The sequence below is a fragment of the Gobius niger genome, assembly GCF_951799975.1.
Source record: "Gobius niger genome assembly, chromosome: 1".
In the NCBI taxonomy this organism is placed as follows: Eukaryota; Metazoa; Chordata; class Actinopteri; order Gobiiformes; family Gobiidae; genus Gobius; species Gobius niger.
Window position 1 is genome coordinate 73732122 of NC_136852.1, and position 15247 is coordinate 73747368.

General features: G+C 40.2%; 1 protein-coding gene across 1 annotated transcript in view; it reads left to right on the forward strand.

Annotated features, from left to right (window-relative positions):
• LOC306959846 (uncharacterized protein) overlaps positions 1-15247 on the forward strand; it is an 82154-nt gene that overhangs the window by 15632 nt on the left and 51275 nt on the right. The window contains exon 5 of the mRNA XM_079552074.1: positions 7847-7920. Coding sequence (XP_079408200.1) covers positions 7847-7920 — 74 coding nt within the window. The remainder of the gene's footprint in view (positions 1-7846; positions 7921-15247) is intronic.

A 15247-nucleotide genomic window follows, 5' to 3' on the forward strand; every position in this document is an offset into this window, starting at 1 on the left:
AATCACGGCTTATTATTTTATTAGTTTATTTCTTCGGGACAGTGCATGTTAATGAACGTACATGGGACTCATGCATGTAAACGAGCCACACCGGACTGTAGCCTTACATCCGTCGTCCCCCATGTGCACTCTCAAACACACTCGCATTCATCCCGGCCTAGTGTACATGTTTTTAGTGGTAGGGGAAACCGGAGGAAACCTACGCAGACACGGGGAGAACCTGCAAACTCCACACATGAAGAACCCGTCCCGGCGGGAATCGAACCCGGACCAAACCGCTGAGCCACCGTGTGCATTCATTCATTTATTGGATTAATGTTCTCTATTATATACGACCCGTGACCCACAATGAGTTTGACTGGACTAGATTTTTTTTATTTTTTTTATTGAAGAATACAAAGTATGCCAGGGGGTGACAGAGTTGTACAATACAATGATTCAGTTACAAATATATTATATTTTGAGCAAATACTGATAGTTTTTAGAACCTTTTTGTTTATCAGAACCTTCCAAGATCTTGATATATGAGAGAGTATCACTAAAAAAATGTGCAGAGTTGGGTTTCTGCTTAGAATATTTACATTTGTGAATATAAAATTTGGACAAAAGGGATAAGTAAATGAATAACAAAATAGACGTCTTCATTCTTTTGCTTTCTGAAGAAACAAAAAAATAACGTTTTCCCATTTCAATGTAAAGTCCTTGTGTAGACGTCCAATTATAAAACTACAGAAGTCTTTCCAGAATTTCTTGGGGTAAGAACATGTCCAAAAAAAAGAGCCGTTCACACCAATGTCCCTTTTGAATTTAGTCATAAAAGAATTAACTGGATAATATTTACGGATGATTTTGTACGAGACCTCTTTTACGGTGTTATCAGAAATTTGTTGGGAAGTGTCCGTATATTTTTCCATGAAATATTACCTACAAATTGGGTCCAATATGATACAACATGGGGAGTAGATACAAGCTCTTTCTGGAATAAAGCACGAATATTCTTATTACAATTTCCCCCTGGACTAGATGCAAGATAGATACAGACGGCAAGGGGGCGTGGCCTCGCCAAGGGGGAAAATAGAATCTTTAGAGAAACACAATTTTCCCTCTTTTTAGCCATTTTCTGGTGGAATATCAACTTATTTATCACATACAAATAAAGTGTAAATCAGGTCCATATGGATATTTTCTCACAGCAAATTGTTCTGTAGAAGTGAAAAAAACGGCAGTTGTAGCAAGCGCTAGCTAACTGTAAGCATTAGCCCGATGCTAACCTGTAGCATCATGTTAGCATTCTCCGTTTTTTCATGTATTTATGGGCTGTTGAACCACTTTGCTCCTCCCCATGTCTTTGTTTCTTTATTTAGTAGAAAACTTTATTCATAATTCAGCGTTTGTTAAAGTAGTTTTTGAATAATTAGAGAAAAAGTTTAGATTTTTTCAAAATTGTTTTCCCCCTTTTTCAAACATGACCATATATGGGCGATTCCAGAGATGCCGTCTGTATCTATGGTCATTTTTTACTCACTACTGCCACCTCAGGTCTCACGCGTAACTGCAGCTTCTATACTGACGCTCTGGGCCTGACTGGAGTTTGCTGGTTTGTTTGTGTGAGTGTATGTGTGTGTGTGTGTGTGTGTGTGTGTGTGTGTGTGTGTGTGAGTTATGTAAACACGTGCATGTGTGTGGACAGAGGAGTGAACTGTCCCCTCGCTGTCCTCACTCCCCCCCCTCCCCCCCCCTCAGACGTCCCATTGTCCAGCGGTGCTCCCCGTCCTGACCCCTCGCTCACTCACTGGCCTCCAGAGAACACTCGCTCTTCAGAACATCCCACTGCTCCACACGCCGGCCCGTCTGCCCCCCCCCCCTCTGCCCCCCCCCCTGCCCCGGCTCTCGGACAAAACCAAAGTGTCTAAATCAGGGATAAGTCCTCGTGTTCGGTTAGTCACATGATTACTATACCCACCTCCAGGGCCGGACTGGGACTGAAAAACGGCCCCGGACTCTGACCAGCCCGGCCCAAGTGAGCGTAAATGCAGCACTTCCACCCCTACCTCCCGTTTTAACCGAGTGCCTTTTCTCGAGTTCAGCTTTACCCAAATCTAAAAGCTTCTCAACTGGAAAGCAACGGTGTAACGCTTAATTTGAAAGCTAAGCCTACAAAAGTGATCGCTGCACTGCAAATAAGAGGTAGCTAAAAAACAAGATAAAATACCAGCATTTCAAGATAAAAATACTTAAAACTAGTCAAATTATCTGTCCATGCAGCAAGTTCATTTTACATAGTAAGAAATCTTAAAATAAGATATCAAGATCTACAGAATAAGGACTCCCAAGACTTATTTTAAGCTCAGAAAACTTATTTTTAGATTCAACTATAAGGAAAATATACTTATTATGAGCATATCAACTTTTGTTTAAAGTTAACCTTACTTAAAACTTGCTCTAAAAACCTGAAACCAGTGCTTGTTTAAAGGACGTACATCTTACTGAAATAAAAAACCAGAAGAAGCAATATGAAAACATCAGAATGATTTTTTTTCCTCAAAGTTCAAACAAATTGATTCTTTATGGATCAAAATAAAAATACAATTCGTTACCAGAGAGTCGGGTCATAGGGGGGGCTTCAAGGAAAAAGGGTTGGGGACCCCTGCTGTACCCCATACTAACGGGAAATGAACTTCTTTTAGACTTTCAAACTTTTAGACACCTGCCTTATCATCCTCCACACTCAGACTTTTCTGTAATACTAGTGAATTAAATGTGCCCTTTTGTGCTGAGACACTAAATAGAACAAAATATAGAATGCAGATCAGGGCCAACCCTACGAAAATAATATATTGCAAAGTAGTTTTAGGTTTCTCCTGACACTCATCCTTGAATTAAGTATTTTTTTACGCTCCAAAAATCTCTAATCAAGATTTTCGACGTTGAAATAAAGAATATCTTATTTTAACTCCTAAAAAAACGGATTTAAGATTTCTGAACTAAATAAGACAAATAATACAATACAATAATATCCTCAGCTGCTCCTTTCGACGTGAAGGAGCAGCGACTCCACTCCGAGCTCCCCTCGTGTAACCGAGCTCCTCACCCGATCTCGCTGCATTTTTGTCACATTTTATGTAGTTTTTTGTTGCTTTTTCTGTGGCTTTCTGGCGTGATTTTGCCACTTTTTTTTGGTCACGTTTTATTCCTTTTCCATCGCTTTTTTTTATCGCTGTGTCGTCATGTTTCCCTCACGTTTTTCTCACTTTTTTGTTGCTTTTCCGGCACATTTTTGTTGCTTTTCACCGTCGTTTTTGTCGCTATTTCAATGCTTACTCTTTTAAGCTTTTAGATTTGGGTAAAGCTCGGTTAAGGCGGGGGGTAAGAGGTTAAGGAGAACATTGAGAGGCCAGACTTCTGTGCCAGTGGCCCCTCTGTGCTCTTCCAGGATGGACATATAGGCCAGTCCGCCCCCTATATCGCCTCCCCCTGGTCCCGCCCACACTCAGGGATTCCATCGAGATCTGAGGCTGAACGCACAAAGACGACACTGTAATCAAACACACACACACACACACACACACACGCACACACACACACACACACACACGCACACACACACGCACACACACGGACACGGGGGTTTGACTTCATTCACACAAACACTTAAGAGTCAAACATTATTATCTTCTCTTACACCAGGGTCTGGGTGAATACTGGATTCTGATTGGCTGGTGCATTATTTTGGTATAACCGCACACGTAGTCCGGTAGTTAAATCACTGGGATATCACTCCGCTGTGGGCGTCGCCATAGCAACGCCTGACACAGCTGAATCAGATAAAGGCGTAATTAGTGACTGACAGGAACGTATGAGATGGATTTTGTGTTAATTTCAACATTTTTGTCCAAAACAAAGCGTTTGCTAAATGTTTGTAGAGGAAAGTGAGCAGCTAGGTTAGCTACTGTTAATAACATATGAGCTTTACATTTCTATTGGAAACGGTTAAGGCTATTCATCATTTTCAGGCGTTCATAAAATGATCCTGCATTGAAGCATCTTTGTCTGGATTAGTAAAGTCCAACATAAAAGTTTGAGTTGGGGGGGCCCAGGTGTGAGCGACTCCACCGCAGCTGTTTCCATAAACAGTTGAGCTGGTTGAGCTAGCTAGCTTTAGCTTCAGGTTAAACACACTACAAAAAGTAATTATCAAGCATTGGCTTAAATGACTTGAATTGAGGAAATGTTTCTTGTTTTGAGCGGTTTTCACTCATTTAGACACTTTTCCTGATCGGACCAAGTTTACTTTGCTTGTTTGAGGACATTTCAGACCAGTTCTAATGTAAATCTCGCTTGAAATAAGAAAGTAAAATTGCCAATGAGATGAGACCAATTTTCTTTCCCCATTGGCAAAGAAAATGACCTGAAATAAGGACGAAATGTATCGAAACGAGTCAGAAACATCTCAGAAGAAGTGAAATAATCCAGGACAAACGCCCAACAACTTCTTAACTCGTCAAAACAACTAAAATTTGGATTATTATGCTCAAATTGAGATGTTTATACTGATCTAGTTAATTACTTTTTGCAGTGCAGCGTAAAAGGTAAATAACTCCTGCCCACGAGTGCCGCATATCGGTGTTTCCTTCCAGGGAAAAGTGTTTCCGGGTTAGTCCTGTTGTGTTGTGATTCTGTGCTGATGTTGTGTCGTTGAGCCTGACTGAGATCCTCGTAATAGCTGCGGAGAATGACTCGCTCTGAGACCAGCCTTCAGAGACCGGCTAATAACCCACACAAAATAGTCCCGTAGTCTGGCAGATTTAGTGAGTTTAGTCAATGAAAAACACATTTATTATAAATGTTAGGTTTGTGGGACCCTGGTATAAGCGGATTAAACAACGAGGAGCCGCGTTAGACGTTATAATGCAGGAGGAACAACACTGTGTCGTGGTGTTCTTGACTCCGCGTCGTGCATTATAACCGTCTAACGCACTAAGGCTCCGAGTTGTTTAATCCTTACTGACTGAACAGTTTACACAGTTTCCTCTTGACTCGGCGTTTAAAACATAAGTGAGAGTCCAGAAGAGGCAAGTTTATTTGTAGAGCACAGTCATACACAAGGCAAGACAAAGTGCTTCACAGGTGCATAAAAATGACAAGAAAACAGATCAAATCAACATGAATAATAATAATAATACATAAGCTTTACAGATGAGACTCAAAACACATTTTTCGGTCATTGTGGCGACACTATGTCCACGTCAGTCGGACCTAAAGACTTCACATTTTCCAGCCTCGGACTGAACAATATTTGGGAGATTTTTTCACAGGGATTTTTTATTATTTAATCCCTAGTTTTGCGTTTTGAATGTCAAAAGATAAGGCTGTAAATATACATTTTTTCCCTATTCCCCTGCAGTGTCTCGCCTTAAAAAGCTGCTGATGTTACTGCTCTGATGAGGATGTTTAAGTTCCTAAATAATTCCTAAATCTTCCTCCTCTTGCCCCGGTTCGATCCCTCCCTGTGTATCTCGACCTGAAAACTAAGAGTTTCCCCTAAACATCTGCCGTCACTTTTAGATTTGAGTTAATGTACTGCCCCCCCCCCCCATCCCGGACCAGCCTAATCCCTCTGGCTCCTCTCGGGTCCGTCCCGTCTCACCTCCGTCCGTGAGTCCCTTTTTTGGTGGCCCGCCGGACGCCCCCCCCCCCTGCCCCCCCCCCTCGGGTCGTCCATTAGCCGCGTTAGCAGAGCTGCTGTTTACACTGGCCCGGCTGACGTCAGGTACATTTGTTCAATGGAAAATACAGGGTCTGTTTATGGCTGTGCGGGCGTTATGTAAAAGCTCCTCACCTACTGTTACACGTGAGGGGGGGGGCGCGGGGGGGGGAGGGGGGTCGGACGCCAGCACTCAGACCTTTCACAGGGTTTACAGTGAAGCAGCGACTTTCTGTTCTTTCTGTGTTTACCTTTTAACCATATTTGTGAGCTTAAGTTATGAACCTTCTTAAATATTTGACCATCTTTGACGGTCCATGAACATTTATTTAACCCTTTAACCTCTTAACTCCCGCCTGAACCGAGAGCATTTTCTCCAGTTCAGCTTTACCCAAATCCTGTAGGCCAGTGTAACACCTCATTTGAACAAAACTCATCTAAATGGATCTTTTTCCTCACGACATCAGATTTTTTTTTCATCTTTTTTTTGGGGGGGGGGGGTATTCAACTCATTATTGTAACTTTTTTGTCATTTTTTTTGTCATTTTTTGCCCATTTTTTCTCTTTTATATGTCATCTTTTTGTCATTTTTTGTCATTTTTTGTCACTTTTTTGTCATTTTTTTGTCATTTTTTTGTCACATTTTTGTCATTTTTTGCCAATTTTTTCTCATTCTTTTATATGTCATCTTTTTGTCATTTTTTGTCACTTTTTTGTCACATTTTTTGTCTTTTTTTGTCACATTTTTGTCATTTTTTGTCATTTTTTGTCACTTTTTTGTCACATTTTTTGTCTTTTTTTGTCACATTTTTGTCATTTTTTGTCATTTTTTGTCACTTTTTTGTCACATTTTTTGTCTTTTTTTGTCATTTTTTGTCATCTTTTTGTCATTTTTTGTCATTTTTTTGTCACATTTTTTGTCATTATTTGTCATTTTTTGTCACATTTTTGTCATTTTTTATTTTTTTGTCTTGTCACATTTTTTGTCATTTTTTGTCACTTTTTTGTCACATTTTTGTCATTTTTTTTTTTCTCACTTTTTTGTCACATTTCCATCATTGTTTTCGTCTCAGTTCTGTCGCTATTTTCACACCTTTTTTCCAGAAGCTTTCGGATTGGGGTAAAGCCAAACTGGATAAAATGTGCTCGGTTCAGGTGGGAGTTAAGGGGTTAAATATATGTCTGTACCATAAAAAAATATAAATGACCTTTTTCCATTACGTTGAACCTTTGAAATCGCAGTGTGTTAATCATGGCCTTTAACAAAGTGTGTTAGCGCCCCCTAGTGGGTTAAACAGTTACAGTTTCAAAAGAGGCTAATAATAAACTCAACGCAAAAATGAATAAAGTGCAAATCTACAAAACAAAACCTGGTTCCCTCATCAACCGGGTGCGAGGGCCAGAGGCGTAGTTTGCCAGGCAGCTGCCCGGGCCCCCAACAGTCAAGGGCCCCCATGAAGCAGCCTGTAGTATTCAGAAGCCTGCAGTATTCAGAAGCCTGTGATGAACAAAAATGTGACAAAAATTCAACAAAAATGTGACAAAAAATCATCAAAAATGACAAAAAATAGACCAAAATTCAAAAAAAAATCAAAAAAAAATTCAAAAAAAATTAAAAAAAAATTCAACAAAAAATCAACAAAAATTCAACAAAAATTCAACAAAAAATCAACAAAAATTCAACCAAAAAATGACAAAAATTAATCAAAAATTCAACCAAAAAGTGACAAAAACTCAACAAAAAAAAACATACAAAAGGTGACGCAACACAGCAACAACACGAGGTAAAAGATCCGTTTTGTGGGTCTTAGCTTTCAAATGAGGTGTTACACAGACCTATATAATAACCAAAGAGGACAGAATGCATTAGGTTTAGGCGGGTGGTAAGAGGTTAACTTTACCTTTGTGTGGAGTTTCACACAGAGCACCTTTCTCTGCCCCTGGTTCGCTTTACAACAGTTCCTTCCGATTTACGGCACCTTCTCTGAGCTCCGTAAAAGCAGCCCTACTACTCAAACACCTTTTAGTGCTCAAGAGTACTTTAAAGATGTAGATTATCTCATGTTTTGATTCAGTTTGTAACCCGGTCCTGACCCGGTTCATAAATCGCCGACCACTGACTTTATTCCCATGTTTCCCCAGAGCTCACGCTGGGCCTGAGAGCGACGCCGTTCAAGATCTCCAGCTCCACGTTCAGCTCTGCGCCGTCCATCAAGGTAAGGCCTCAGCCGAGTCAGATCATCACCTCGTCCCTCCACGGGTTCCCTCCATGTTCCTCATCGGCTCTGATGGAAGGTCCATGCTTCTCACTTCAGGGACGTTGTGCCTCGAAACTAAATAAAGAGCCCCTTGATGCCCCCGTTCTGACTGGGGGAAAAGTCGATCTCAATAATCGTCCTGGGGCTTTAAACTCGTCAGGTTTACAGAGACACTGCTGTTGTGTCCTTGAGTGACTGGTTCTTTACTGTAAAGCGCTTTGGGCCAGATAACGGTCGAAAAGCGCTTTATAACTTTAATCCATTTACCATTAAAAGTCTCTGTAGTTCTTAGCTTTCAACAGGGTGTCCGCGGGGTCTTAAAAAGTCTAAAATTGGGCCTATTTGGTCTTAAATCCACGGTAAACTGGTCTTAAAGGAACAGGCCACCGTTTTTACAGACTGAGATATGTTCTTACCTGAGCTTTGACGAGTTCTTTAGGACCTGTGTTCCACTACAAAGTATAATTACACAAAATTAAACAATGTGGATTTTTTAAGCGGATAAAAGGGGGGACTATATTGTAAGGCGTAATAATACCAGGAGTAATTTGGCATCCGCGCAGTAAAGTGAAGATTACTGCGCGGATTTCGAACTACTCCTGGTATTATTACGCCTTACAATATAGTCCCCCCTTTTATCCGCTTAGAAAATCCACATTGTTTAATTTTGTGTAATTATACTTTGTAGTGGAACACTTCACGTAACCATATTTAAATAGGGAAAACGTGGAAGAGCTTGGTAGCTTCTGTCTTGACCTGTTTTGGAGCTATAGAGGAGAGAGGGAGAGGCTAAATGCTAACGCCGTCTGCGCTGTGTTTACGTGACTGAAGATCAGACAGGTCCTAAAGAACTCCTCAAAGCTCAGGTAAGAACATATCTCAGTATGGAAAAACGCTGGCCTGTTCCTTTAAAAATGAACGTTCAACGACCCAATTATTTGCGCACAATTGGGTTTAAAAAGTCGTCAAATAAATGCAGAGAAGCAGCGATGAGGAGCCGCCCGGTGCCGCTCATGGTCCGAGAGGGTCCAGAACATGACCGAGGTGTCGCTGATGGATCCGTAAAGCTGCTGTCGGTGGAAAGACGCGTCCAATATGAAACAACGCGGGGGCGGACCGGCCATGTGTCCATTCTGGAAGAGCACAGAAGGGCCACCAGTCCCGCCTCAACCAAGCTTTACCCAAATCTAAAAGCTAAAAAAAAAAGCATCAAAATAGCGAGAAAAAAAGGACGAAAAGTCAACAAAAACATGAGAAAAACACGGACAATAAAAAACCTACAAAAACGTGAGAGAAAAAAAAAAAGATAGAAAAAATAATTAAAAAATAAAATAAAATATGACAAAAATGTGGCGACGTGACGAGAAGCTTTTAGATTTGGGTAAAGCCCAGTATAAAAAAACATGAATCTAAAAGGAATTCCGTGGAGTATGGTGCGCCACAAGGGTCAATTTAGGGACCGTTATTATTTATTATTTATCTTAATGATTTTGCTTCTGTTTCTACGAACACCTTTCCCGCTCTTTTTGCTGATGATGCCGATAAAAAATAAAATAATAAAAAGCCGAACTGGGGAAAATGCACTCGTTAATGTTAAGGCGGGAGGTCAGAGGTTAAAATATGTATTTGTGGAAGTGTCACAATTACGCTAATTTGGGCCAGGCTGGTCAGAGTCCAGGGCTGTTTTTCAGTCCCAGTCCAGCCCCTGAAACAACGTGGAGATAATCCTTCGCTGTAAATATCCAACTCAAGGTCATGAACGGCAGAATTCACAATAAAGTTTGTCCAAATGTTGGGAAACACAAAGCTAACGCTCCTCAGTGAAAGTCCTGTTACTTTAGAAACACGTTTGTTCATCAAAACATCTGACAAACAAGTTTAGAAAACAGAAAACCGAGATTACACAACAAAAAGTGAATATCGAGCATTGGCTTAAATGACTGGAATTGAGGAAATGTCTCTTGTTTTGAGCGGTTTTCACTCATTTAGACACTTTTCCTGATCGGACCCAGTTTACTTTGCTTGTTTGAGGACATTTCAGACCAGTTCAAGGGTAAATCTTGCTTGAAATAAGAAAGTAAAATTGCCAATGAGACAAGACCAATTTTCTTTCCCCATTGGCAAAGAAAATGACCTGAAATAAGGACGAAACGTATCGAAACAAGTTGAGAAAAAATGGACGAAAAAGTGATAAGAATTCGACCAAAAAATGCGAATAATTTGACGAAAAAGTGACAAAAAATTTACAAAAAATTTACGAAAAAGTGAGAAAAATTTGACAAAAAAATGACAAAAAAATGCGAATAATTTGATGAAAAAGTGACAAAAAATTTACAAAAAAATGACAAAAAAGTGAGAAAAATTTGACTAAAAATTGACAAAAAATTGACGAAAAAGTGACGAAAAAGTGACGAAAAAGTGACAAAAAATTGACGAAAAAGTGAGAAAAATTTGACGAAAAAGTGACAAAAAATGGACGAAAAAGTGATAAGAATTCGACCAAAAAATGTGAATAATTTGACGAAAAAGTGACTTGAATTGAGGAAATGTTTCTTGTTTTGAGCGGTTTTCACTCATTTAGACACTTTTCCTGATCGGACCAAGTTTACTTTGCTTGTTTGAGGACATTTCAGACCAGTTCTAGGGTAAATCTCGCTTGAAATAAGAAAGTAAAATTGCCAATGAGATAAGACCAATTTTCTTTCCCCATTGGCAAAGAAAATGACCTGAAATAAGGACGAAACGTATCGAAACGAGTCAAATGCCCAACAACTTCTTCACTCGTCAAAACAACTAAAATTTGGATTATTGTGCTCAAATTGAGATGTTTATACTGGTCTAGTTAATTAGTTTTTGCAGTGTACTGTGTGGAACATGGACGCTGGCGTTTCCCGCGGTCCCGAGGCCACGTGAAGGCGCCGCGGCCCCCCGGTATCGCGGCCCGTCCTGCCCTGGTCCACAGAGCACACCTCCAGCCTCGCTCCGCCTCGTAAAAAAGCCGAGCGCTCCGGCTCTGACCGGGTTCGACTGTGCGGGGGCTGTTTACCCCAGCGCTCGCTCCATGTAGGGTCTGAGGAGGAGAGCGAGGCGTCGGGGGGAGATCGGGGGCATTCCTCCTGCTCTCTCTGCGGGACCGTCTCCCCCCTAAATCACCTGCCTCTGTCGTTACACGGCTCTTCTGCTGGGGGGGGGGCAGGGGGGCGAGGGGGGGGGGGGGGGGGGACTCCCGCCTCCTCAGCCCCTCATCACAGTCAGAGCGGGGATTTAACATCCTCCACAAACCAAACAGACTAATGATCCTGTATTTCACACGTCTGTCTCTTCAGCTCCATTTGTTTTGCTGCAGCACGTTTAGCTTCCCGTGTTTAAAGTGATTGTTTACATGTTTTTGGGCCTTTACGTGAGTTTAAAGTGATTGTTTACGTGTTTTTGGGCCTTTACGTGAGTTTAAAGTGATTGTTTACATGTTTTTGGGCCTTTACGTGAGTTTAAAGTGATTGTTTACGTGTTTTTGGGCCTTTACGTGAGTTTAAAGTGATTGTTTACGTGTTTTTGGGCCTTTACGTGAGTTTAAATTGATTGTTTACATGTTTTTGGGCCTTTACGTGAGTTTAAAGTGATTGTTAACGTGTTTTTGGGCCTTTACGTGAGTTTAAAGTGATTGTTTACATGTTTTTGGGCCTTTACGTGAGTTTAAAGTGATTGTTTACGTGTTTTTGGGCCTTTACGTGACTTTAAAGTGATTGTTTACGTGTTTTTGGGCCTTTACGTGAGTTTAAAGTGATTGTTTACGTGTTTTTGGAGCCTTTACGTGAGTTTAAATTGATTGTTTACGTGTTTTTGGAGCCTTTACGTGAGTTTAAAGTGATTGTTTACATGTTTTTGGGCCTTTACGTGAGTTTAAATTGATTGTTTACGTGTTTTTGGGCCTTTACGTGAGTTTAAAGTGATTGTTTACGTGTTTTTGGAGCCTTTACGTGAGTTTAAATTGATTGTTTACGTGTTTTTGGGCCTTTACGTGAGTTTAAAGTGATTGTTTACGTGTTTTTGGGCCTTTACGTGAGTTTAAAGTGATTGTTTACGTGTTTTTGGGCCTTTACGTGAGTTTAAAGTGATTGTTTACGTGTTTTTGGGCCTTTACGTGAGTTTAAAGTGATTGTTTACGTGTTTTTGGGCCTTTACGTGAGTTTAAAGTGATTGTTTACGTGTTTTTTGGAGCCTTTACGTGAGTGTAAAGTGATTGTTTACGTGTTTTTGGGCCTTTACGTGAGTTTAAAGTGATTGTTTACATGTTTTTGGGCCTTTACGTGAGTTTAAAGTGATTGTTTACGTGTTTTTGGAGCCTTTACGTGAGTTTAAAGTGATTGTTTACGTGTTTTTGGGCCTTTACGTGAGTTTAAAGTGATTGTTTACGTGTTTTTGGGCCTTTACGTGAGTTTAAAGTGATTGTTTACGTGTTTTTGGGCCTTTACGTGAGTTTAAAGTGATTGTTAACGTGTTTTTGGGCCTTTACGTGAGTTTAAAGTGATTGTTTACATGTTTTTTGGGCCTTTACGTGAGTTTAAAGTGATTGTTTACATGTTTTTGGGCCTTTACGTGAGTTTAAAGTGATTGTTTACATGTTTTTGGAGCCTTTACGTGAGTTTAAAGTGATTGTTTACGTGTTTTTGGGCCTTTACGTGAGTTTAAAGTGATTGTTTACATGTTTTTGGGCCTTTACGTGAGTTTAAAGTGATTGTTTACGTGTTTTTGGGCCTTTACGTGACTTTAAAGTGATTGTTTACGTGTTTTTGGGCCTTTACGTGAGTTTAAAGTGATTGTTTACGTGTTTTTGGAGCCTTTACGTGAGTTTAAATTGATTGTTTACGTGTTTTTGGAGCCTTTACGTGAGTTTAAAGTGATTGTTTACATGTTTTTGGGCCTTTACGTGAGTTTAAATTGATTGTTTACGTGTTTTTGGGCCTTTACGTGAGTTTAAAGTGATTGTTTACGTGTTTTTGGAGCCTTTACGTGAGTTTAAATTGATTGTTTACGTGTTTTTGGGCCTTTACGTGAGTTTAAAGTGATTGTTTACGTGTTTTTGGGCCTTTACGTGAGTTTAAAGTGATTGTTTACGTGTTTTTGGGCCTTTACGTGAGTTTAAAGTGATTGTTTACGTGTTTTTGGGCCTTTACGTGAGTTTAAAGTGATTGTTTACGTGTTTTTGGGCCTTTACGTGAGTTTAAAGTGATTGTTTACGTGTTTTTTGGAGCCTTTACGTGAGTGTAAAGTGATTGTTTACGTGTTTTTGGGCCTTTACGTGAGTTTAAAGTGATTGTTTACATGTTTTTGGGCCTTTACGTGAGTTTAAAGTGATTGTTTACGTGTTTTTGGAGCCTTTACGTGAGTTTAAAGTGATTGTTTACGTGTTTTTGGGCCTTTACGTGAGTTTAAAGTGATTGTTTACGTGTTTTTGGGCCTTTACGTGAGTTTAAAGTGATTGTTTACGTGTTTTTGGGCCTTTACGTGAGTTTAAAGTGATTGTTTACGTGTTTTTGGGCCTTTACGTGAGTTTAAAGTGATTGTTTACGTGTTTTTGGGCCTTTACGTGAGTTTAAAGTGATTGTTTACGTGTTTTTGGGCCTTTACGTGAGTTTAAAGTGATTGTTTACGTGTTTTTGGGCCTTTACGTGAGTTTAAAGTGATTGTTTACATGTTTTTGGGCCTTTACGTGAGTTTAAAGTGATTGTTTACGTGTTTTTGGAGCCTTTACGTGAGTTTAAAGTGATTGTTTACGTGTTTTTGGGCCTTTACGTGAGTTTAAAGTGATTGTTTACGTGTTTTTGGAGCCTTTACGTGAGTTTAAAGTGATTGTTTACGTGTTTTTGGGCCTTTACGTGAGTTTAAAGTGATTGTTTACGTGTTTTTGGGCCTTTACGTGAGTTTAAAGTGATTGTTTACGTGTTTTTGGAGCCTTTACGTGAGTTTAAAGTGATTGTTTACATGTTTTTGGAGCCTTTACGTGAGTTTAAAGTGATTGTTTACGTGTTTTTGGGCCTTTACGTGAGTTTAAAGTGATTGTTTACGTGTTTTTGGGCCTTTACGTGAGTTTAAAGTGATTGTTTACGTGTTTTTGGGCCTTTACGTGAGTTTAAAGTGATTGTTTACGTGTTTTTGGGCCTTTACGTGAGTTTAAAGTGATTGTTTACGTGTTTTTGGGCCTTTACGTGAGTTTAAAGTGATTGTTTACGTGTTTTTGGGCCTTTACGTGAGTTTAAAGTGATTGTTTACATGTTTTTGGGCCTTTACGTGAGTTTAAAGTGATTGTTTACGTGTTTTTGGGCCTTTACGTGAGTTTAAAGTGATTGTTTACGTGTTTTTGGGCCTTTACGTGAGTTTAAAGTGATTGTTTACGTGTTTTTGGGCCTTTACGTGAGTTTAAAGTGATTGTTTACGTATTTTTGGAGCCTTTACGTGAGTTTAAAGTGATTGTTTACATGTTTTTGGGCCTTTACGTGAGTTTAAAGTGATTGTTTACGTGTTTTTGGGCCTTTACGTGAGTTTAAAGTGATTGTTTACGTGTTTTAGGGCCTTTACGTGAGTTTAAAGTGATGGTTTACGTGTTAAATCGGGTTTTCTCGACGTCCCCTTCATAGGCAGTTGACGATGTTTACCGTGAACCTTGAATAGAGTAGAATGAATGGTATTTTCACAGACTTAAAGGAACAGGCCGGTGTGTTTTTACATACTGAGATCTGTTCTTGCCTTAGACGAGTTCATGTGGACCTGTCTGGTCTTCACGCGTGTCCTCAGTCGCGTTAGCGCAGACGTCGTTAGCATTTAGCCTCTCCTCCTCTATAGCTCCAAACCAGGTGAAGACAGAAGCTACCGAGCTCTTCACGTTTTCCCTATTTAAATATGGTTACGTGAAGTGTTACACGATAAAGTAAAATTACACAAAATGAAACAATGTGGATTTTCTAAGCGGATAAAAGGGGGAACTATATTGTAAGGCGTAATAATACCAGGAGTAGTTCGACATCCGCGTCCGAGTACTCCTGATATTACGTCACGGCACTTCAGAGGCTTCTCAAACACGTGATTTATACATTAATCATAAATGTTAGACACGTGTGTGCGAGTCGCAGGAGGGAGCAAACGTGGCTCTTTTCTTTTCACGAGTTTAACGTGCTCCGCCTGATGCCTGAGCCCTGCCAGGGTTTCTCTGTCCCCGCGGCGTCTCGTCCCTCTCCCGGTCTGTCACAGGCCTGACCCGCCTCGGCCTCTGCACGAGGTTAAAGCCGGT